Source organism: Lutra lutra, chromosome 11 (genome assembly GCF_902655055.1).
Source record: "Lutra lutra chromosome 11, mLutLut1.2, whole genome shotgun sequence".
NCBI lineage: Eukaryota > Metazoa > Chordata > Mammalia > Carnivora > Mustelidae > Lutra > Lutra lutra.
The window spans coordinates 10,341,676-10,365,355 of NC_062288.1; the positions used below are offsets into that span (position 1 = coordinate 10,341,676).

The 23,680-nt window shown below is 42.7% G+C and overlaps 1 protein-coding gene across 3 annotated transcripts in view; it reads right to left on the minus strand.

Moving 5' to 3' along the window:
- Positions 1 to 6,598: 6,598 nt before the first annotated feature.
- The window catches only part of HECW1 (HECT, C2 and WW domain containing E3 ubiquitin protein ligase 1), a 460,020-nt gene continuing 442,938 nt past the window's right edge, over positions 6,599 to 23,680 (minus strand). For all 3 annotated transcript variants that reach the window (XM_047695808.1, XM_047695806.1, XM_047695807.1), the window contains 4 exons: positions 18,609 to 18,755; positions 17,320 to 17,434; positions 16,728 to 16,926; positions 6,599 to 9,381 (listed from right to left, as the gene is read on the minus strand). In XM_047695808.1, the coding sequence (XP_047551764.1) occupies positions 9,270 to 9,381; positions 16,728 to 16,926; positions 17,320 to 17,434; positions 18,609 to 18,755 (573 nt within the window). In that variant the 3' untranslated portion in view covers positions 6,599 to 9,269. The remainder of the gene's footprint in view (positions 9,382 to 16,727; positions 16,927 to 17,319; positions 17,435 to 18,608; positions 18,756 to 23,680) is intronic.

Genomic DNA, 23,680 nt, shown 5'->3' on the forward strand with positions numbered 1-23,680 from the left:
ATGAAGAGTTTAGGAGAAGGATCTCTTTCTGCAGTTTCTTTGAGTCGGGGGTCGGAAATGGGTGCAGCTCCACGATGGAAGGAACCATTGCTTTCGGAAGGTCACTGTGCTGAGGAGGCTTCTAGTTTGTTCTCATTCATTTCAGTTTATCTCAGCTCCTTATTCTAGTTCCCTCCTGTTTAATATCTGGCTTTTCCTCCGATTCAGGTGAACCACTAGCTGCACGGCTTCCACGGATTTATTCCCCAGCTCCCACAACTGTGTAAGGTCCGTCTCTGTAATAAATTCCTTGTTCTGGATCAGAGTGACTGTACTTTCCTGGCCAAAATCCTGACTGATACACATATGATTTATTAGCCCACTGAATAGAGATGTTCAATGGCCAGTTGAATATGTAAGGATAAGTTTTTGCTATTTCCATGAGTTAGGGATAACTCGTGTTCTGTTATTATCCCATGGTAAATAATTTTTTTAAGCATTGGCTTTTAATTATGTTGCATTGTGGTCAGAGAATGTGGGGCTATAATTTCTTTGGCATTTTTTCAGACATTGTAGTCTTTTTTTTTCTTTTAATGTTTCATGTGCTTGGGAAGAATGCATATTCTCTGTGTGTTGGGTAAAGGATCTTATGGGTATCCACATAGTAGGTGAATGTAGATATTCATAGAACCCTTAATAACTCTTAATAACCAAGAGAGTAGAATTTTAGGTGAATATTGATGGGCACTAAGAAGTTCATTACATATTTGTAAAAGAAACAAGCCACCAAGGAGACCTAACAGTCATAAACTTATAGACACATCATACATAGTCTCAAAATAAATGAACTATAAATTCAAAGAATTTTGGTTTATAATTTATGCAAATTAGTAACAAGAAGTAATTTAAACCCAAATCATATTTATGTATATGTATGTGTTGCTCTGCCACTGAAACAAATTATATTTACTATGACAAACAAATTTTAAAAAGATTTATTAAACAACTATAAATCTATTTTTTTGGAAAGTTGAAGTTCAACATTCTTAAGGTAGAAGTTCAGCATTTGTGCATTCTTATCTCAACCTGAACTTGAATTTATAAAATGAAAACTAACAGAGCATTTATTTATTTTTACTATGCAATTATGATAAAGGTACATTTTGTAAACACATATATATGAGAAATATAGATTCATTTATTTTAGAAGGCACGTCTTTCAAGTGCTGTGAGCTGCTATACATTTTCATACAAGTTAAATACCTAAAGAATTCAAGAGGCTTGTTCTAGGAAAAAAAAAAAAAGGGAAAAAAAATCTCAGTATTGTCCTTTTCAAGCCTGCCTTTCTAGGCCTATAATCTCTGTTTCTGATTTATGTATTTTATCATTTCCTTGTCTGTTTGAACATTTCAAAGTACTTACCTTATACTTCTCTTAGATTGTGGTATATTTCGAGTTTCTCCCGTTCATTCTATCTGTGGATTCTGTGGATTTCCTGGCACTGGAGTTCTTCATGCATTTTATAATTTTTTGTTGATGAGCTCATGTAAATATGCCAATTTCTCTTCTGTCTTCAGTCTCATTATTAATTTAAACAGTGACTACCATGCATAGTGGATGCATTCATACCATTAAACTAAACTTTCTGTTTCAAAAGTTTGGTTTCAAAAGTTATCCCAGAAAGGAAAAGATGCCTAATGGTCTTTGAACTGGTTATGCACTTGCCACAATAATAGTGTATAACAATCACAAAATATCACTGGCATATAACTATGAACTTATATTTCACGTTTCTGGGATCAGCTGGAATTTGGCTTACGTAGCTTTCATAATCTTGGCTGCGTTTACTCAAATACCTGGGGGGTCATCTGGCTGTTGGTTGACTGAGCCTGGTCTCATCACTGCTCCCCACGTGCTCATCCTCTTCTTATACCAGGCCTCTGCTTCCATGACAGTTGAGTATAAAGAGAGAGATGGGTTAAGCTCAACTGTGCAAGTAATTTACATGCCTCTGGGCTTGGCTCCCTGTCAGAGGTGACTGGGTATGGCTAATAGGAAGGGATGAAGAATTGAGGCCATTTAATGCGATCTATCACAATCTTAGAAAAGAGACTCTCTCTATTATCATTTAATTTTCCCTACTAAAGTAATAAACTTAAAAGAAGAGTGGTTCTTTTTAAAAACAACAAATATTAAAGTTTGGACATGATAAAAGTCATGATCCCATTTTTATTACATTAAAAAAGTAACAGGGACTATGTAACTATAAAGGAAAAAAGAAAACTGTAAGATATACCCTTTAGAAAAAGATGGAAAGAAATACAAATTCTTGAGTATTTGTGAGATGATTAATTTCAACACATTTTGACACTAATTCACTCAGCAATTCCAGGCATTAAAATAAATCTCTTTCCAGCACTCATCTCCCAGGTCCTCAAGGTATAAAGTTTCTTTCTTTTTTTTTTTTTTTTAAGATTTTATTTATTTATTTGACAGAGAGACACAACGGGAGAGGAAACACAAGCAGGGCGAGTGGGGTGGGAGAAACAGGCCACCTGCCAAGGAGGGAGCCCGATGTCAGGCTCTATCCCAGGACCCTGGGACCACGACCTGAGCCAAAGGCAGATGCTTAACGACTGAGCCACCCTAGGTATGAAGGTTCTTAGGCTGATTTGGTCATTTCTCATCCCTTCTGTTACTATTTCATTCCTCTCCAATGGACCCAATGGCTCTTGTTTTCTTTTCCCCAGAGCATTTTGCTTATTTATTATTGTTTTTTTAAATGCCATCATACCTTACTCATATGTGTAAGGAGCTGGGGTGAGGTTGCAGCAGGAGGGACGTTTCATATCAAAAACAGGGGTCAAATCTCACATGAAGCAGAAGAATGAATTGTGTATTGCTAGACCATGAACTCTGTGAGGCAAATATTACCATTTTCCCCCTGTACCCAGCACAGTATTCAATAAATGGTTAATTCAAGGAAGGTGGTGTGTGGTGGTGTTGAGTGTTTGGCCTCTGGAAGGAGTCCAGCCTCCCATTCAGATCTTGGCTATATCATTTGCTTTGGGCAAACTAATTGGCTTCTCTATGTTTCAGGTTTTTGTCAGCTTAAGATAGGGATGTAAGTTATCTCATAGGGTTATACATGAAAAGCACAAATTAGTTCTTAAGTAGTGAAAAAATTCATTGTGATCACAGTCATTTTCATTAATCCACTGATTAAGTAGATGCCACAGGGGTGCCTGGGTGGCTCCGTGGGTTAAAGCCTCTGCCTTCAGCTCAGGTCATGATCCCGGGGTCCTGGGATCAAGCCCCGAATCGGGCTCTCTGCTCAGCAGGGAGCCTGCTTCCCTCTCTCTCTCTCTCTGCTTCCCTCTCTGCCTACTTGTGATCTCTGTCAAATAAATAAAATCTTTTAAAAAAATAGATGCCACAATATTAATTATTGATTTATATACTAAACTATTTTAAAAAGCAGTAAACTTACAGGCAATGTTTTTTATTCCTTCTGTGATTTTTGTAAGAGCAATAAAAGAGCCTAGTGAACAGTGTGGTTCTAAATATAAGTTAGCTTTTATTATTATTACTGTTACTGTCGGGGCTGATGACATGTGGCAGGAAGGAGGATAACATGGGATTGGATTGTGTCCCCCATAAATAATACTTTGGAGTCCTAACTCCCAGTACCTCAAAAACATGGACTTATTTGAAGTTAGGGTCTTTACAGAGGTAACCAAGTTAAAATGAGGCCATAGAGCGGGCCCTAATCCACTATGACTTGCTGTCCTTATAAAAAGGAGAAATTTGGACACACACACACACACACACACACACACACGCAATGTCACATGAAAATGAAGGCTGGGGTCTCTGAGCCTAGGAAGGCCCAGGATAGCCAGCAAATCCCTGCAAGCTAGGAGAGCGGGATGGGACGGATCCTCTCTCAGAGGGAGTCAACTCCACCATCACCTTGATCTTAGACTTTCAGCCCAGGTTAAGCCAGTTTGTGGTCCTTTGTTATAGCGGCCCCAGCAAAGCCATGTGGAGGGTCTGTAGCCGTAGGCAGCCCGCATCCTTCTTTGGCGAGTTCACACTGACTGGATTCCTGGCATACCCCATGGCGCGCCAGATGGATAACCGCCTCCCTCTCCCACCCTCCTGGCCAATTTCTTCATGGTTATACCAGGTCCAGGAGCTCAGGACCCCAAGAGATATTTTGTGACAGGGCATACCTTTAGCCCTCAAGATAAAGCCTGGTGGCCTTGAGCAAATCATCTCTCCTGGCCCCAGATTCTTTACCTCCAAGAGAAAATTCGTCAGACAGGAGTGTCCAAGTGTCCCTCCCCAGCCAAAATTGTAAGGTTTTCTGCAGCAGTGATAAAGGTTAGCCTGACCTTCCATTAATTATTCATTTCTCTTCATTAATTATTAGACAACTGTCCTCTACAAACATACCTAAACTGTGTCTGGGCTTTAAGATATATGTGCCTTTCCCCCCCCCACAGTTGTCAGCTCTGTGTGTTGGAAAAGCATGGCCACAGAACTGGGGAGATTTGAAATCTAATCTTGATTTCAGAATAATGATCAGATTAAAATATCAAATAACATCATCTACTTTCTGTAAATTATGGTTTAGGTTAATTTTTTTATTATGCCTTAAGAGAAAAATTATTTTCAGTTAGAATGAATCTAAAGTAACCCAGAATGTGCATAAAAGTGCAATATTGAAGCTTCTCTGGTTTTTTGGTCTCTCAGTCCTACCCACACTATCTGATGTTTTTTTTTTTCCCCTCAAAGAATAACTCAGCTTCTGACTGCCCAGCGACAGCCACACGGTGTGTCTTTTACGGACTCCCAAGACCATGGCGATATTGGGAGCTCCGGTACATGCCACTGGACACAACATTTCTGCCTACTGCTCTTTTCTGAGGGTCACCCTAGGTGTTGGGCTGTAACCTGGAGTCTTTGTGGAAGCATCTCGACACGCAGGAATGTAATAAAACCGTGTGTGCCTGGTTCAACATGAAGGACACTCACAAGCACGGCCCACGTGGCTTGTGTGCTGTCCTAACAGGCATACAGAAGGAACTCGTTACAAAACCTGTTCCATTATTCATGGATTTGTGAACACGTACTCTGCTCTTTTGGTAAATAATTTTTCCAGGGATGGTCTCTCACAGCAGCTGACCGCCTTCCGTGCTGTTTTACTGCTTACATCCAGTGAGAGTATGAGCATGACACAAACTGTTATGCATTACCCTAGACTTCTGCTTGCAATAAGGAGGACACACGATGCCATACCAAAGTGAGTTTATTGACATTCCTTGAAGGTGGTATGATGGAAGAGAAAGCTCGGCCTGAGTATCACGTGACATTTTTCTTGATGGAAGCAAAAGCAGCCCAGCTCTGTGGACTTCTCCTGCTACCGACTAGAACAAAGACTTTTAACAAAACTGTTATAGACATTTCCTTAGGTAAGTTGGAAGCTGCAGGAAGTAGGCTAATGGAACAAGATTTACTCTATACACTACCTCTAGGCACCTTTTTTTCTACGAGAACAAAGGGACTACATGTCACTAACAGGAAAATAACATTTTCTCTTTTCAACCGTATGATGGGTAGAATATCCATCCCAGATTTTTATGATATAGTATTGCAGTAGTTTTAATACTGGACACTGAAGTACATAATAATAATAATAATAATAATAATAATAAAGCACCACATTTTTTTATGTAAAGTTCTAACTACTTGCATTTGAAAGTGTTTCATCTTGACTGGGAAAACATTTGTGGCAATTGAGAAATTTTTTGAACCCAAATTTTGGACACATGGTTTGACACATGGACTGACAAATACCATAGATGTAACATTAGAATTGTTCTGGAAATTCTGGCTTATCAACTTGCCACACAAAGATACTTACCATTAATAGACATATGGTCATGTATTAAAAGAGAAAAAAAGATTTAAAAATCTGCCAAAGGATCCTTTTTCTCTTTTTCTCAATTTCCTCATCGCCCTTTAAACAATTGTGCTACGATGGTAGGAAAAAAAGTTCTCACAACTGCTGTCAACTTACATACGCAGGAAGCTATAAAGAACTACTGACCCAGCAGAGGCAGTTTCTGTCTTCGTATGATACAATAAAATGTCCTATCCATGAAATTATAATACTTCGTAGCATTTTACAAGTATTTTTCTACTTGAAATGTATGTTTTCTCTTATTAATTGTTGTTTGTTCACCAATTAAGCGTAATATATTCTTACCAGAACTAGCTCTAAAAGGTCTTGTTTTAGGGGAATGGTGGTTTATAAGTGATTGATATTATTATATGCCTCCATGGAGAAAACTCATACTTTGAATTAAAAAAGAAAATATAGGGGCGCCTGGGTGGCTCAGTGGGTTAAGCCGCTGCCTTCGGCTCACGTCATGATCCCAGGTCCTGGGTTCGAGCCCCACATCGGGCTTTCTGCTCAGCAGGGAGCCTGCTTCCTCCTCTCTCTCTGCCTGCCTCTCTGCCTACTTGAGATTTCTCTCTGTCAAATAAATAAATAAAATCTTAAAAAAAAATAAAATAAAAATAAAAAAGAAAATATAGTGGTAACAAACAGATCTGCCTCGCTGGTTGTGTCATATGATTGGGGGCGGCTCACATCTCCAGCTGGTGGAATTAATAGCATAATTATATACACACGATTTTCATGTATTCTAGCCTCATATATTAGTGAATAATAGCTAAAGAAGCATCACTTGGAACATAGAGAAATCATAGGATCTTTCCATAACAACTGTATGTACTGCTTTTCTCTTTGTTTACCTTCCTTCAGGATTCTACGCGAGGCTGTCACAGAATCCGGGACCCTGCTCAGCAAACTTTGCATCCTTTCAGCTAACTTTGACATCAGTACTTCTTTTTGGAATTTTATACTTTTACGAAATACTGATCCTGCAAAGCTTTGTGGGATACATTTAGAGTCAGGGCATCCGGGTGGGAGGAGGGGGAACAGGAAGAAGGAAAACTTAGTTGAAAAACCATTCGTGCCCAAGGTATCTACCTCTGTATATTTCCTAGGATACCTTGTTCCTTCTGTGTATCGGTAGAATGGGTATCAAGTAATCTAATTAATATGTTAATTAGGTATTTGTGTAAATTGCAAAGCTCCCCAGGAGCCTGTTCCGTCTTTTGAACACCTTCCTCCCTTGCCAATGCCTAACAAATAAGGTAAGTACTAAAAAAAGAATCAAGTGATTGAATTAATTAAGAGTATTTACACATGGATAACACCAAGTTCTAAAAATGAAAGATGCTCCCTAAACTAGAGATGCTGTTCAATGAGGTAAAATGGTGAGATGATTTGCATTATTCTATAAATAATAGCTCTATTGGAACCCATAACTTTTCAGATATGGACATGTGTACTGAATTTTACAGATCCCCCAAATTTATGTTATGTGACTTACACATTCCATCTTACCTTGGTAAATATTCTTTTCAGACAACAACAGAAAGCTAAACTTCTGTAACATATTATTTCCTGATTGACTACGGATACACAGCAGCCAGGGGTGCTGGGCATTATAAAGAATTCCTACTAAAAGAAGTTTTCCTTTTGGAGCCCAGGAAACACAATGTAGTGCCTGGACACACACTGATACCATGAGCACAAGGCATGGCTTCCTGCTGGATTAACTCTGTCTCACATTTCTCACATTTCTCACTCTTCTCCCTTGCTTAATATATTAGAAGTAACAATGTGACATCTCAACAGTGGGGGAGGGGCCTTTAACTCTTCTTTTCCCAGTGAAGAAAAACACTTTCACTTATGACATATTTCAGACAACACGGATAACAAGGTTAGAAAAATAGAAATGACCATTAAGTTTGGGCTTATTCCAAATGTAATCAAGAGGTTAGTCTGTCTCTGGAGCCGGCAACTGTTTTTCTGAAAACACTTGAGTTTTCTGAGCTATCTCCTCACTGAGTGCTGAAAGAAACTGGGTATTTATTTTGACAAAACTACGTGCCTTTGGGGTGTTAGGTGTCTGCTCCAGGAGGACTGCTGCGGATGAAGGAGGAGTATTATATTGCCCTTGACCCCGAACAAGCACCGTCACTCTCTGCAGCTTCTCGTTTAACGTGTCCCCATGGACAATCCCATGTGAAGGAATTCGAACACCACAGCAAAGAAAAGTTAAAAAAAAAAAAAAAAGCATGAAAAAAACATCAAAGTTAAAACACAAGTCCACTTGCCATTTCCCTTTAACAAAAACCATGAGATGATCTTTACATTTTCTTTTCCCTTTGCGAAGGAGAACCATAGCTTGACCAAACAAAGCAAAGCAAAGGAAAACAGAATAGAACCCCGGTATTCAAACTAACCTAACGTGGCCTTCTTCCCTCTCTCCTGTTCGCTCCGTCACGTTCTACTGCACACCATGGGGGTGGAAGCCTCGGGCTTCAGGCTACGTAATGAGATCTCCTTCGTGTGCACAAGCTTCTGCTTCTTGGTGGTGAGTGTTCACGGGGGCTGTGCCCCTCCTGGACTTCTCTAAACTCAGGCTAAGCCACAATCCCCACAACCAACGAGATACACTGTGTTGCATCAGCAGGGGGCGTTTTCCCGTTGTTGTTACTTGTTGGAAAGTGTGGTATTTGCACCATTATGTCTAGGCCAGTTCCAGCTGATGGGACTGATGCCACACAGGACTCATGAGTTGAACGTATAAAAATTTCAGCTTTGCCACTGCTGTTTCTGGATGGATGGTATGCATGGGGCAAAAGGAGAGTGGGAGGAAAAGAAACTGTTGATTGGCTCCTAGACCTGGAGTTGGTTGTTAGAAATTATAAAAAATGGTGGCTCTGCTCAGAAGAAGACATGGGCGTATAAAAGCTCGGAATGCTTAATGCTCAAATTTCCCTAAAATTATATAAATGGAAGTAAACTTTGATTACCATTTGGTCAAGTGTAGCATCGTTTGCATTCCTATTTCAGTGTTAGTAATGGAGGTATGTGGAGATACACACAGACCTTGAGACGGCTGCTGTTTAATATTGCATACAGGCTAGCAGTTGATCGAGAATAGAGGTGATAAGCCTGAAGGTTGGATCTCAGAAGAAGGCAGTTCTTCATGCACAGCTTTTGTCAATCCTGATTTGGTCTGAAAATCAAAATCATGGGATACCAAAAATCAAAGGAGAATTGATTTAGGGAAAGGGCACGGGGATCATCCCGGAAAGGGCGATGTGACTGCCAGGAAAATGTCAGGTGAGTTTCCAGGTCCTCATTCAAGTCCAAAGGTGCTGGTTTCTTCTACTGCCGTGAGCAGCTTTTCATACAACATGGAGTATGAGGGATACGGTGGAAGATCCAGTCGGTTGAAGCACGTGTGTGCCCTGAATGGGGAAAAAAGACCGGTGAAGGCGTTTGCATGTATCTGCGATCAGAAGCTACGAAGCAAAAGGGAGTACAAAGTGAGCGCAACCATGATTTCGGACCACCATGAAGCAACTAGTTTAATCTTGCAACTAAGAACAACAGCCTTCCAGACACACATGAACCAGCTGAGGGAGGAGAGTAATGGAAACAGACGGTTTGCCTTCATAAGCAAACCATACTAATGCAGGGCTGTACTGGAGGATCGGCCGGCTTCTCTGTGGGGTCTGCTCTATTCTGCGCCTGAGCTGTGAACTTGGATGTGACCAGTGAAGGCGGCCGAAGCATGATCATTATTAGAGGATCATAGTCCCACGTCCCCTTGTCCAGCTCTGATTTCTGGGCCACAGTAAACTACGTGCATCAATGCATGGCTGCCACGAGATGCCCCGGAGTCCTGACATCCAAAGCTCCATCAAGTCAGGTGAGCCCTGGAGACGATCAGACTCCCCCACTTGCAGTGCGACACAGCCAACCTGACACCCGCACGTGGATTTCCAAGGACAGCTGAGCTCATGGAATAGTCTTCCCTGGTTGCCCGGATCATGCCTGCACCCTGCGTTCTGCCTTACTTGTCCTGTCCTATATTCATCCTCGGGGCCCACGCACGACAGCACCTGGTTTGGACAAGGAACGGTTTCCCCCACCAGGACCAGATCCTGTGTCATCCGTATGGGGCTCCGTGGGGAGCCCCAGAGACCCAGAACAGGTTCCTCCTGTGGAACTTCAAGTCACCTGACTGGTTTCTCCCTGTCAGATGGTCTCTGTTTTCACGGACTCTCTGGTTGAGGCCATGGCCTGCATTAAGTAGGGAGGAAGGCAGGTGGGTGCCCCTCAGGTAAACTGAATGCCTTTTGCTCCCTCGAAGGGGCGGTGTGTTGCAGCGGTGTTTTGAGAAGCCAACCAGCACAAAAAAGGGCACATTTAGAGGAAATGAAATAAAATAATAAAAAATAAATGAGAAGAAGATAACATATCACAAGTATATATACAAACAAATAAACAAAACTCTAACTGAAGAGACCATTCTCCCTTCATCTGAATTTCATTTGGGATATGGAATGCTTCTAATCACAAGATCCCCAGGGAAGTTGTGTATTATTTATTATACCTTTGTTTTCAGAGTTCCTGATGAGGCTGACCCAGTGCTCAGGGGGAGGAGACTGTTATGTTTGCCTCTCAACATCCATTCCTCCTTCACCTGGTCACAGCTCCCTCACTGTCCTTGGGAAACTACCCCCCAATCTCCTCCCCTCACAAGCGCCAATGGTGAGTAGAGGATAGTAGTGCAACTGGCCTTAGGCCTCAAGGACTTAACTGGGAAGAAGCATAAAAACAGACCAAGATTAGTAGAGGTCTCAGATTATGATCTAATATTCCAGTAGGCCTAGGTTGACTTCACAAGAGAATAATTAAAATATTTTACCTAAACTCATTTGAGTAAAAGTGAAAAAGCCCTCAGGAAAATGAGCAGGATGACAATGTCAGTGGCTTCTCTGTTTAGAAAGATTAAAACTAGGACTACTTTGGGCTCTGGCTAGCTATGTTAAGTGGGGCAGGAACATCCCAGTTATGCTTTTGAACCTGGCTGAGCTAGCTGGGTGCGAGATGTGAGCAGACATCATCGTCTTGGTTTTTTGTTTTTTTTTTTTTTAAGTGGCACTCATCGGTGGAAATGTTACAGCAAAAAATCCCCTATTTGCAAACTAAATGAATTCTATAAAAGGTAATTTCTGGGAATAATCTGAAAGCATTAGCAAATGGCACTTTTAAGACCTTGTGTGAACACCCAGAGTTTCTCTGCGGCTTTTACTGTTTTTATGACCAGCTTTGGTTAACGCTAGATTCTAGTTTGTGAACTAGGATGAACACACACAATCCAGTCACGGTTCAGTTTCGCATTCTTAGATGCTCACCGTCCTCCAGGAGCGGTTCTGCCCGCTCAGAGCTCCTGCTCACTTTCCCCGCTGGGCACTGGGCCCCGTGCTCTGGGGTGCACTGGGGTGCTGGGGAAAGCCCGAAACCAGGGGCTGGAAGACGTCTCTTTCGACTGCGGTCTAGCTGCTTATTAGCTTTATCCCCTTGGGAAAGTCAATTAGTCTTTCTGAGCCTCAGTCTTCTCCCTTGTGAAATGGGGGTAATAACATGTTTTGTGTACCTCGGGGGTCTATTGTGAGGAGCAATGTTAGAATACACATAAATGCCTCTTCTAATCCGTGATTCATCATTTAGACACAAGGTTCTCTCGATGTGGCCATGACTGCGGATGATTGCAGGAAGCATGTCGCACATGAACTACTGGCAGATGAGTCACCCGGATTTCCCATTTGTGCGGTTGCTATTTTGGAACTCCACACGGATCTTTCCAATCCTGCCAGGTCAATTTTCACTCTGTTGGTGTTAATCTAGGATTCCAGTATTTTGAGGTTAATTCAGGATTTAAATTGCGTCAATCACTGTATTATTTGCCCTTTAATTTGTATCATCTGCACGACTGATCTCCCTGTCTCCTCTGTTTTTTTTTTTCAAGTTACTGATGAAGATGGTAACCAAGGCCAAGGACAGTATGCTTCTCCCCAGAAGACACCACTTTGAGGCTGGTCAAAAGCAAACAACACTACTAAAATCAGGAAAATACCTGCCCCCTGCGGCTGCTTGTTCGGCGAGCTGTAAGGACAGTGTTCCATGTCCAGTCTTCCCTTCGTGCCGTCTTCTTCCCCACCCAACCACAGCCTCACTCTGTGATGCTTCTCACTCTTGTCACTACTGAACCTACTCTTTCTCAACCTCTTCGAGAACCTCTTGGTCCCCAATCCAAGGACCCATTCTCTACCCTCATTTACTCAGGCTCCTTAAGATCCTTCTTGAACATCTCTCTCCGCTTGGCTTCTCTGGTTTCTCAGTGGTTGGCAATTTCTTTTCTGAACTCCCAATGGCTCCCTGAAGCCTTACAGTCCGCAGAGCAGGGTTTCTCAGCTTGGTACTACTAACATTTTAAACGAATTTTCTGTTGGGAGGGGCTGTCCAGTGTACCATAAAATGCTTAGAAAGATCTTTGGCCTCTACTTGCCAGATGCCAATAGCACCTCCCCCCACAACCAGAAATGTCTCCAGACCTTGCTGAATGTCCTGTAGGGGGGCAAAATCACCTCTCCCAGCCCACTTGAGAGCCATCCCTATAGAGTGAGCCAACAGCCCACCTTAACCAGGCCTCCCCCTCCCCCGCGCTTGTGCTCAGTTTACTTCTGCAGTGAAGCTTGTTGTTAGAATTCCATTTGCAACTTTTATGCTAATCTGCCCATGACCCACAGTTCTGTAATCCCTGGTCCCTACTCCAAATGTAGACCCTGAAGTTTCTCTCCTCTCCTTTATTCCATCTCCATGCTGTCGTGTGCTGTGTCTACTCTAACTTCCCTGCTTTTCTTTTCTTTGGAGCCTCCCCAGTCCTTGTTCCATAGTAAGGAAACTCTCCCACTCTTCCTTTCTGGACATGACTTGCAAGTCCTAGCATCCCTTCCCAGCGCTCCTGAGTGGAGACGGCCCACGATCACTCTGCCACATTCTGGGATGTGGGTGAGCCCTGCTCACTCCCCACAGCCAATTCTAGATTGTTACTTTCAAATCCTCAATCAAAAATTTCTGTTCTTTTTACTCAGCCATAGAAAAAGGATGAGATCTTGCCATTTGTGACACCAGGGATGGACTTGGAGGGTATTCTGTTAAGTGAAATAAGCCAGACAAAGAAAGACAAATACTAAATGATCTCACATATACATGTAATCTAAAAAATAAAATAAACAAAGAAAAAGCAGAAACAAACTCATAAATACAGAAAATAAGCTGGTGGTGGCCAGAGGCGTGGGGGTGGGAGGATGGGGAAAATGCAGAAAGGGGAGCGGGAGGTACAGACTTCCAGTTATGGAATGAAAACGTCACAATAATAAAAGGCACGATCCAGGAAATATAGTCAATGACATCGTCATAGTGTTTTAAGGTGACAGATGGTAGCCACACTCATGGTGAGCACGGCATAACTTACAGACGTGGGGAATCACAATGCTGTACACCTGAAACTAATGTAACACGCTGTGTCAAGTACACTTCAATAAATATGGATAAATTTTAAAAAGAGGGAATCAAATGTTTAAAAAATTCTGTTCCTTCAACTCTCTTAAATTCTGCCCCCCCCCATAACTACAGGTTTTTTTTTTTTTTTTTTTTAAGATTTTATTTATGTATTTGACACAGAGAGAGAGATCACAAGTAGGCAGAGAGGCAGGCAGAGGGGGAGGGGGAAGCAGGCTCCCCGCTGAGCAGAGAGCCCGATGCGGGCCTCGCTCCCAGGACCCTGAGATCATGACCTGACCTGAAGGCAGAGGCTTTAACCCACTGAGCCACCCAGGAGCCCTAACTACAGGTTTTATCTGGCATTTTATTTCAATCCAACAGGAGAGATTAGAAGATACAGCATGTTATCTGCAGGCAAGGAGGTAAAGTGTCATCTTGAGGGACTTATATGTCAGACACACAGACACACACACATACACAAAGCAAATACGCATGGACTGGGTTGTAACGTTATATAAAAAACGTATTTCTTTCTGTGGCCTATGGTTAAAAAGTTTGAAAATTAGTGATCTCGCTCTATCTTCCATACCTTCTGACCTTCCAGCTAACTACATTTATTAAAACCTCTGGTTCTTTGCTTAAATCCTTGCCATTTCAGGTGTTCCCGCCAGATTGTGTGGTACCTGAGTCCACATGGTGACCTGCCTGTCCAATGCCCTAACCTGACAGCTCCTTGGCCTCAACCCCAGTGACTATCCCGCCCATCTGGTATGGAAGTTTCTTCACCAGACACTGTAAAATGACACCCTGGAAACCACTGCTCTCATAGTCCTCCTTCCTAACCCTCCTACAGTTTTTAGGAGGCAAGGACTTGAATTGATGTGAAGGTTTTATTTAGCCTGGGTTATGATTCGGGTTTGGTTGTGATGCTATTTGGCACTCTGGTCTGGGAAGCCAGCTGCCTCTCCATGGGGGGAAGATCTGAGAACAAAGTAGTTCCAGACCACCTTTCCTCCCAGTCTGGGCAGTGTGTGTTGGGCTTCTGTTCTTTGGGAAGTCCCGGGTTGTCCTGTGTCTGGTGCTCTGCTAGCTCTGGGCTTCCTACTATCTACCATGTGGTCTGGCTAGTATACCCAAACTACTGTTCTTGGAAGTCAGAAGTTATTTCTTTCTTTGAACACATTGGTGAACTTTTTCAGTTCTTGGATCTTCAGAAAATGCACAGGAAAGACTAGTTAGGGGTTACTATCCAGAGGGTCATTTTTACTGTCCTCCCAGAGGCATCTGAGCACTTGCTTCTTGGGACCCTCTTGGCCCAAGGTAAAGTCTCTGTCTCCCCAAGGAATCCTCTCTGTGGTTTGCAGAACAGCAGCTTTTTCAGGGATGCCTTGGCCCGGATGTGAAGAGCTCCATGATAAGCCCAATGTCCATCTTACAAACCCCTTGTGTGGGTTAATAGTATTAATGTATATTTCAAAGCTTCTCAAAGAAAATATGTAATTAGGCTCAATCTGTGACCTCTAAATGACAAAAAGCAATTCCTATTCCCTTTCCTAGAGTAAATCAGAGCCTCCTCAGCACAGCCCTCTCCCTGTGACCCACCAAACTATCTTTCTCAATCTCATCCCTTGTGAGCATCACTTTGGATATCTTGACCTCCACGCTGGTTCAGCGATCCTTCCTGCTTCAGCTTGGAACTCTGCTCTACTCATTTATTGCCCCCTCAGTGCTCACCTAAGTGCCATCTTCTTGTGGCATGTCCTCTTCCCAACTCAATCGGGATTTGGTCTGTATTCTACATTACAGACCTTCCCAGTACCTTCCATTTACACTCCTTCTCAGTGCCTCTCCGATTCCACTTCGTGTTGTAACTTATTATTACTGGGCTGTGCTCCTTCCTAGACTATAAGCTCCTCTGGGAAGGTAGACGGTTGTGTCTTAGCCACTCTTCAGAGTACACACGGTGCTGGTGTTGGGGGGGGGCGTGTGCTATCATCAAACAGTGATGCAAACCCATTTCTCTAAAAACAGACTGTTTCCAAATAACCTCATGTACCGAATCTGTCATTAAACTACATAAATGGAAATCTTGCCTTTTTATGCCTTATTTTCTTGCCAGATTTAATTCAGTAGGCTCAGCTCTCAGCAGACCCAAGCGAATGAGCACCAAGGGTCTGCTGAACAAGTCCATGAAGCCAGGGCTGGAAACTGTGCCAAGACGGTAGGCTGTCATTGACCAGGTGGGCATGTACTCTGTTTCCTGGGCCTCCTGACGCTCACTGACATCAGCTGACTAGTCTTCAGGACATGGGAAGGTCTGGGAGATCTGGATGCCAATCATAGTTCAGTAGATCCTTCCACTAGGATTTAGCAATAGTGTCCAGGAGACCATGTGGAAAGAGCCGAATTAAATGTGGATCGTCTTTTATAATCAGAAAATATCATAGTAGAAGAAAATAATATGGATCAGTCTTTTCTTCTGCTGTTGAGCAGTATTTATTACTGTGGTACCTATGCAGAGGTGCCCTTTTATTTCACTGAGCAGGAAAAGGCTGCTCAAGGTGGTTGGGGAAGGACCCAGGAAGTGTTAGAACTCGTGGTGGAGGGAATTCCTTCTGTTACATTGCCTAGATCCCTAGTGTCTCCTTTACTGCCTTTATCTCACCATCCTGTGTCTCACCAGACACAGGACAACCCGGGACTTCCCAAAGAACAGAAACCCAACACACATCTCACCTTGGCAGCCTGCCATACTGAAGTCACTACAGAGACTTGAGATACACATGGCCTTGTCCTCGCATGTTTCAAAACACAGTAGGAAAAATGTGACACGTACGAGCATAACCATCCTACCGAGTACAAGTCATGTGCCGGAGAAGGACAGATACAGAGCTGGAAGGCTTATGTTGGGCTTCTAGCCTCTCTTCCCACCCTTACTTGCTGAGACATTCCTCCTCAAGTTAAACTGGGCTACATACAGCTGGGAAGGCTTCCCACAACAGACACACGGGCCATGACACTACAGCCTAAATGCTATCAGTCATCAAAAAACCAACCAAGAATATGGTCTAAATTCACCTGCCAGAGACTCCTCACGGGTGCCTTTCGTCAGTAAGTCACATAAGAGTAACTCGGGTGGCAGGAAAGAATTCCATCCCGAAGGACAATCCCCCAAACTCCAATATCAAAGTGTGTGGCCCTCTTCGGTGGGTTCGTGAGGGCCGGCAGGAGCACCTACCTGGGGAGAGATGTAATCTTCCCCCACTTCTCTATGCAGAAGCGCCGGAGCCCATTGCTTCCTCGGAGGGCCGCAAAGCCTTCATAGGGCACACTCGACGTTCCCGTGACAAACTGAAGTAACCTCAGCCTCTGCTCATTATTGAAGCGCTCCACAGCAGCCCAGAACCAGCGGATCACAAGATGCCCGTCGTGGTAACCTGAGGGGAGCGGAGGGACGGGGACAGGGAGGATGTGCAGAGAGGAGAGGAGGAAGGGAGAGAGGCGACATGTATCGCAGGGGTGAGGAGGACCGAACTGCTCCTGTCGGTCTGCCAGGTTCTCTAACGTGGGCCTTCACACAGGTCGAAGGCAATCTGTGCACCTAGGTCAGGTTTTATAGCAAAAGCTGATTTACAAAATGGCCATTTTATAAGATTTTATGCTCTGAGGGATGTCCTCAGAGATGTCTGCTTCCTACGTGAACAACTGGGACCCCACCAACCGTTTTCCTGCCTGGTGAACGTGAGACAAGGAGTGGCTATGTTAATTTCACTGCAGTATACGTTTTCTTAAAAACAGACAACTGCATCTGGGCCAGCCCTTCGGCTCACCTCCCCGGTACTCCGTGTTATTCCGCCAGTCGTTCAGGTCGATCTCCGCCGTGCCAGCTATCACCAGCTCCAGCTCCCTGGCGTCGAACACGGAGACAAGCCTCGAGTCTACGACCTGAAATACACATTAGGCTTCAGGTCCAACCACACTGAAGTTCTAGTCGTTATTATCACTTCTGTGGTTTTACACTGGGAAACGGACCATCATTTCCAACTTTTTTCTTTTTTAAACCAATGTACTATCGTGTTCAAGTTCAAAGTCATGACTTAAACATTCTGAAACACAACCATCAATGAGCTGGGAACTCCAAAAAGGCCCCAGGGTTTTCACTACCTCTGAAAGTCCCTCTCAGAACGCTGTCATGAGCAAATCTGACTTGACTTTCTCTGGTCGCACTGAAGTTGCCAAGTATCATTGCATTTTAAAGGCAAAAGGTCCCAACATGTTGAAGTGGATGAGGGCTTTTACTATGATCATTTCACTTATAAGGTATCCTCTCTTCCACATAAAACTATGACTTATTTCCTAGAAATGGGCATTCTATATTAAAACAACTGTATTTCCCTTCCTTTCTCCCTTCAGTTCCTTCCTCCTGCCTTCAAAGATCTGGAAGGACCTCCTTAGCTAGGGCTCTGAGCTCTGACTTTACGCTTTGTTTTCAAATAGATCAGACACAAGTCACAGCTCCTCCAATCAGACTCATGGTGGACCAGCCAGTGAGCCATGTTGTCCTCCATTACGGGCAGGGAAAGAAAACCTTCCAAGGCCCGAGCCCCGAGAAAACATTTACAGTGTCTTGTTTCTAAACTGCAAAAGGTTAAGGATGTCAATATTTGGTGCATGGGAAGTTGGCAGCTGTCCCTGTCCTCTTGACTTACCACCTTAGTCATGGCACAAAGTGACACTATAACACGAGAAATCTAGCAGGAACGGACAGTGCCCTCCAATGCCTTCAGGTCACTTATTTTCATTTCACTGAATGAAAGGAAACACGCAGCATGCACATACCTTGACAGGAGATACTGAGTGTTTTCCTAACTGCCACAGCGGGGCCACAGCAACACCATTTTTGTGAGGGCATTTTTCACCTACCACAAGAGCTAGGTCTCCCAGAGAACTCTGACCCCTCTGTCATCTGTCCCAAGTGTGTCCTCTTTGCAATGTGGTGACTGGAGCCGAGCCCTTTGCCTGACTTGGTTCTTCTTCTCCTTTCCCCCTACAAGCTGTGCCGGTGACGAGGGAAGGCCCCGACTGCAGCCTGTCTTCCTCAGCAGGGCCTGGGCCTCACCTCACAGAAGCCCCGTACCAGGGCCTCGGTCTGCTGTACCACACCGCGTTCCACCCGCCACTTCACCATCCTCTCGATGTACTCCTTCTTGTTCTTCTCCGTCACCTGGGTGTTGGCCCCTCCGGATTTTAACTCCCTCTCTGTTACCTTGTGGGCAAACAGAAAGATGGCGTTGCTTGTCAACTCAGCTTATCTGGCCATGACACATGTCAATTCTAGGAGGACGAACGATTTATAAAAAGTCTTCCTCACATGGGTTCAGCATTATTACCTCCTTCAGTCTTTTTCCTTTTCTGGAAGTTACTAAAAAAAAGCTCTGGTTCTTCTCAGATGATGGTTTGAGCTGGAAGCTGGAAAGCTGCATTTTTGTTTTTTTTATTAAGGGGAAACATATTTCCTTAACTCAAGAGGCATAACAGAAATAAAAGAAAAATGCCCCTCGTTGTCCCAGGGAAAGAGATGAACCGGAAAGTCCTTATACTCAATTCCCCCAAATCCCACTTAGATCACATCCTCAAAAGCCACCAGCCTCCCCACCCAGAGCAGGTCATTGACAGGAAAATAGCAGAAGGTGGGAAGATGGTTTTTATAGCCGGTATAATATTGACTAAAGAATGACAGACTAACCTTGAGAAAGGAAACAGAAAATGACCTTGCCACTTTGTATAGTGGTGCTTGTAGGACAAAGGAATCATTAAGAAAAGCTATGATCTGTGCTCTATCTTTTGAAAGGCAGGAGGGTAGATAACATGTTAGCCATTTTTATCAGGAAGTGTTGGGGTGCCTGGGTGGCTCAGTCAGTTAAATGGCTGCCTTCGGCTCAGGTCATGATCTTGGAGTCTGGGGATTAAGCCCCACATTGGGTTCTCTGTTCAGTGGGGAGTCTGCTTCTCCTTCTGACTCTCCCCCTGCTCATCGTCTCTCAAATCAATAAATAAAATCTTAAAAAAAAAAAAAGTGTTGGTGTTTTAAGGAGTTGTCAGTCACTTAAGGGGCTCAGCTCACCACTCGAAGCTGTAAGAAATGAGGCATAACTGTATTTAGCCATGGGTTTAAGAAATGTAGATACGTACATTTGGCATTCAGGGACTTAGGTACCTAAACAAGCAGTCCACAGAAGTCTGATGGTTATTTTTTCTTCTATCACTTAGGTGACTAGTGCTAGTTACAAAATACTGGCTAATTCTAACATCTTAATTGCCACTCAGTATCCACATTCCGTGGAACCTCTGATTTTCAGCTGCCCAGTTAAAGACTAATTCCTAACCCCACCTGCAGCCAGGTGTGCCAGGTAACTAAATCTAGGCAGGTACGGTGTAAGCAGAAGTATTGTATGGCCCGTTCGGGGACCTCCTTGAAGGGAGGGGCTGTCGTTCCTTTGTCCAGCAGCCTCAGGCCCCACCATGATGGCTGGGCCACAAGTGCAGGTGCCCACGGTAGGCACTGTAGCCGTGGCTTGTCTGCCTCTATACTTGGATGCGAGAGAAAAATAAACTGTTAATTTCAGCAGGCTCATTTTGGGTTTCCTCACACGCAGCTGACCCTAATCCCAACTAACACACCCAGGAAAAGCCTATGATGTCCTTCACTGGCAGCTCTTCAGGATCTCATAACTTGCTAAAAGAAGGGCTAAGACTCAGTTCTCCAGAATCAAAGTCATTGTTCTTAGCGACCTCGTTTGAAGAAGAATGAGATCTGTTTACACTGTACGCAGAGAGACATTTTTCTAGATCTACACCACATCCTCATTTTTATCATTGGGAACACTGTGAACTTCTGAGTTGTTCCCATGCCACACACACACACGAGGAGTATGCTTTTGTATTTTCAGTGTTATTTTTTCCCTCTAATTTTGTGTATTCAGTTATGTGTAGCTTACTTCATTTTTCTCTGAGTAGGTAATATGTATCCACGGAGTAACATTCGAGCGGTATAAAAAGCCATGAGTGAAAAGCAAGTTTCTCTCCCATCTCATCTCCCAGCCATATAGTCTCCCTACCCAGAGAAAACTGCCCTTTACTTCTCTTCCAGGGAGAACTGACCAATATAGCAGGGAACATGTGTAAATCATCTCCTTTCCCCCATAAATTGCATATTTTACACACTATTCATCGCCGTACTTTTTTCACTTAAAAATGGACCCTGACAGTTGTCGTGAACCAATTCGGAACTGACTTACTCTGTTCTAGCTGTTGTTGTTGCAATTTCCCGTTCACTGTCTATGATTTACAAGGAAGCTGACGGGCTGGGATGTCTTGCACTTTTCAGTCCCACATCCCACTGGCTCACTATTCCACTGTGTGAATGTATCAGAATTTATTTAGCCAGTGCTCTATTTCTGGACATTCAGAGTATTCAGATCTTTTGCAACTATCAACAAGGGTGCGGTGAAGATCTTAGTATGTTACTCATTTGAATCAGGTGTGAATCCGTAGGACAAATTCCTAGACATGGGTCTGACTCAACGGCAGGTGCATTTGTTTTTTTATTTTTTTATTTAAATTCCAAGTTAGTTAACATACAAGGTAATACTAGTTTCAGGTGCAGAATTTAGTGATTCATCACTTAACATACAATACCCGGAAGGGCGGGTGCATTTAGAATGAGGGTAGCTATCATAAAGGTGCCTTTCACAGGGAGTGAACCAAACTTCCACTTACTCCCACCTACACTCCTGTGCAGCCATGTCTGCTCCCTACACCACCTCCCAAATGGAATATTGCTAACCAGTCCGATTCTTGACAATCGTGTAAGGGAAAACGGCATTTCACTATACTTTAATTTACATTTTTACAACTTGTGAATGAGATTATTTCCTCTTACTTCCTTTTTTGAGAATCACTTATGTTTTGCTGATTATCTACTTGTTGATCATTGCCTATTGGTCTGTGGAATCTCTTTCTATGTTGAAAGACTAGCCTTAGTCTATTCAATATTATGATGCTCTTACTTTGTTTATGCTGTATTTTTGCCACACAGAATTAAACAGTAATTTTAGCTCACTAGGTCAGTCTCTTCTTTTATGACTTTGAAAGTTGTGTCACATCTATAGTAGCATTCCTTACTGGAAGACTAAAAATAAAAATTCTATCATTTTTTTTTCTTATTTATTTATTTATTTATTTTTAATAGTCAGCTTTCTAATCTAGGTGGCATTTATTGTGATATAATGAGTTAGGTTAGAAATCTAACTTAAAGAGAAAAGAAGAGCTATATGCTCATATGTTCATAGCAGCGATGTCCACAACAGCCAAACTCTGGAAGGAGCTGAGATGTCCTTCAACAGACAAATGGATAAAGAAGATGTGGTTCATAGATACAAAGGAATATTCCTCAGCCGCCAGAAAGGATGAAAGTCTGTCATCTGCATCGACATAGATGGAAATGGAGGGGATTAAGATGAGTGAAATAGGTCAAGCAGAGAAAGACAATTATCATATGGTTTCACTTATAAGTGGAACACAGGAATAGCAGGGAGGACATTAGGAGAAAGAAGGGAAAAATGAAGGGAGGGTGGGAATCAGAGGGGGAGATGAACCATGAGAGACTATGGACTCTGGGAAACAGACTGAGGGTTTCAGAGGGGAGGGGATGGGGGGATGGGTGAGCCTGGTGATGGGTATTGAGGAGGGCACGTATTGCATGGAGCACTGGGTGTTATACGCGAACAATGAATCTTGGAACACTGCATCAAAAACTAATACTGTACTGTATGGTGACTAACATAACATAATAAAATTTAAAAAAAGGAATCTAACTTAAAATTTTTTTTAACTTAAAATTTTTTAAGATGGCTACTCCATTGTCTTAATAAAACTTGCTAAATGATTGAGCTTATTTTACAAATTTACCCTCTACTACAAGGCAAATGTAAAGAATGGGCCAAAAGAAGTCATGCACAGGGAAGTATATTTCATACTTTCACCCAGTACATGGCAGGACAGTTCAGTGAACTGTATATTCTTTTTGTTTTTTGGGGGAAGATTTTATTTCTAAGTAATCTCTACACCCAACATGGGGCTCAAACTTACAACTCCAAGATCGAGAGTCACATGCTCTATCAACTGAGCCAGTCAGGGGCCCCCAAAAATCATATATTTTTGAACATATTTAAATGTGCCCTCTACAGTTGTAAAAAGAAAAGAAAATTCTCAAATATGGAAGAGGGTATTCTTCAGAGGTATGTTTACAAAGAGGAAATTCAACAGAATGTTGATATCTTCCAGGACCTGTCCAAAATTCTTGACTATGGTACGGGTGCCACCAAGTTCAGTGGGTGCCTCTTACACTTGGACTCAGCAAGCCGCCCGCATTTGTGCTTATACTTACGCTCATAGGTACTTACAAAGCCTACCAACTCCACTCTCACAACAACCCATTACAAGTTATCACGTGTCACAGGCTTTTGAAATCTCTTGTAAATGACTCAGGTTATGGTTAACCTGATAAAACTGTAACCCAGAAGATTCAAAAATATATAAATACTGATGGACAAAAATGAGAAGCTTTATCTTATTAAATAATATTTATATACATGCATTTTGGAGGAGCAAATATCTAGATGCTAGTGATAAAAAGAAGTATTTTGTAGTGGCACAGATCACAGAAATACCTTCCAAATGTATTTCACACTTCATAAAAATGTTTTCTAATCCACTATCACTTTGATTTTCAAAATATCTATAAAGTAGATCCATGAAAAGGAAAAGAAGGAAGAAGACAAGGGCAGCTTTACTAAAGAAAGTAGTCCTCAACGAATTATATTTTAAATGAATGAGATTCTTTTTTTTCTAGATTAAAAACAAAAGAATGGAAAGCAAGGGCTTGAACAGATAAACGTACACCTATGTACACAGCAGCATTATTTACAATAGCTAAAACATGGAAGAAACCAAAGCGTTCATCAATAGGTGAATGGGTAAATTAATTTTTTATATGAGTAAATACATAAACCACACACACACACACACACACACACATACACACACACACACACACACATTTTCCACCACACACACATATATATGGTGGAATACTATTCAGCCCTAAAAAATAAGGAAATCTTATTATGT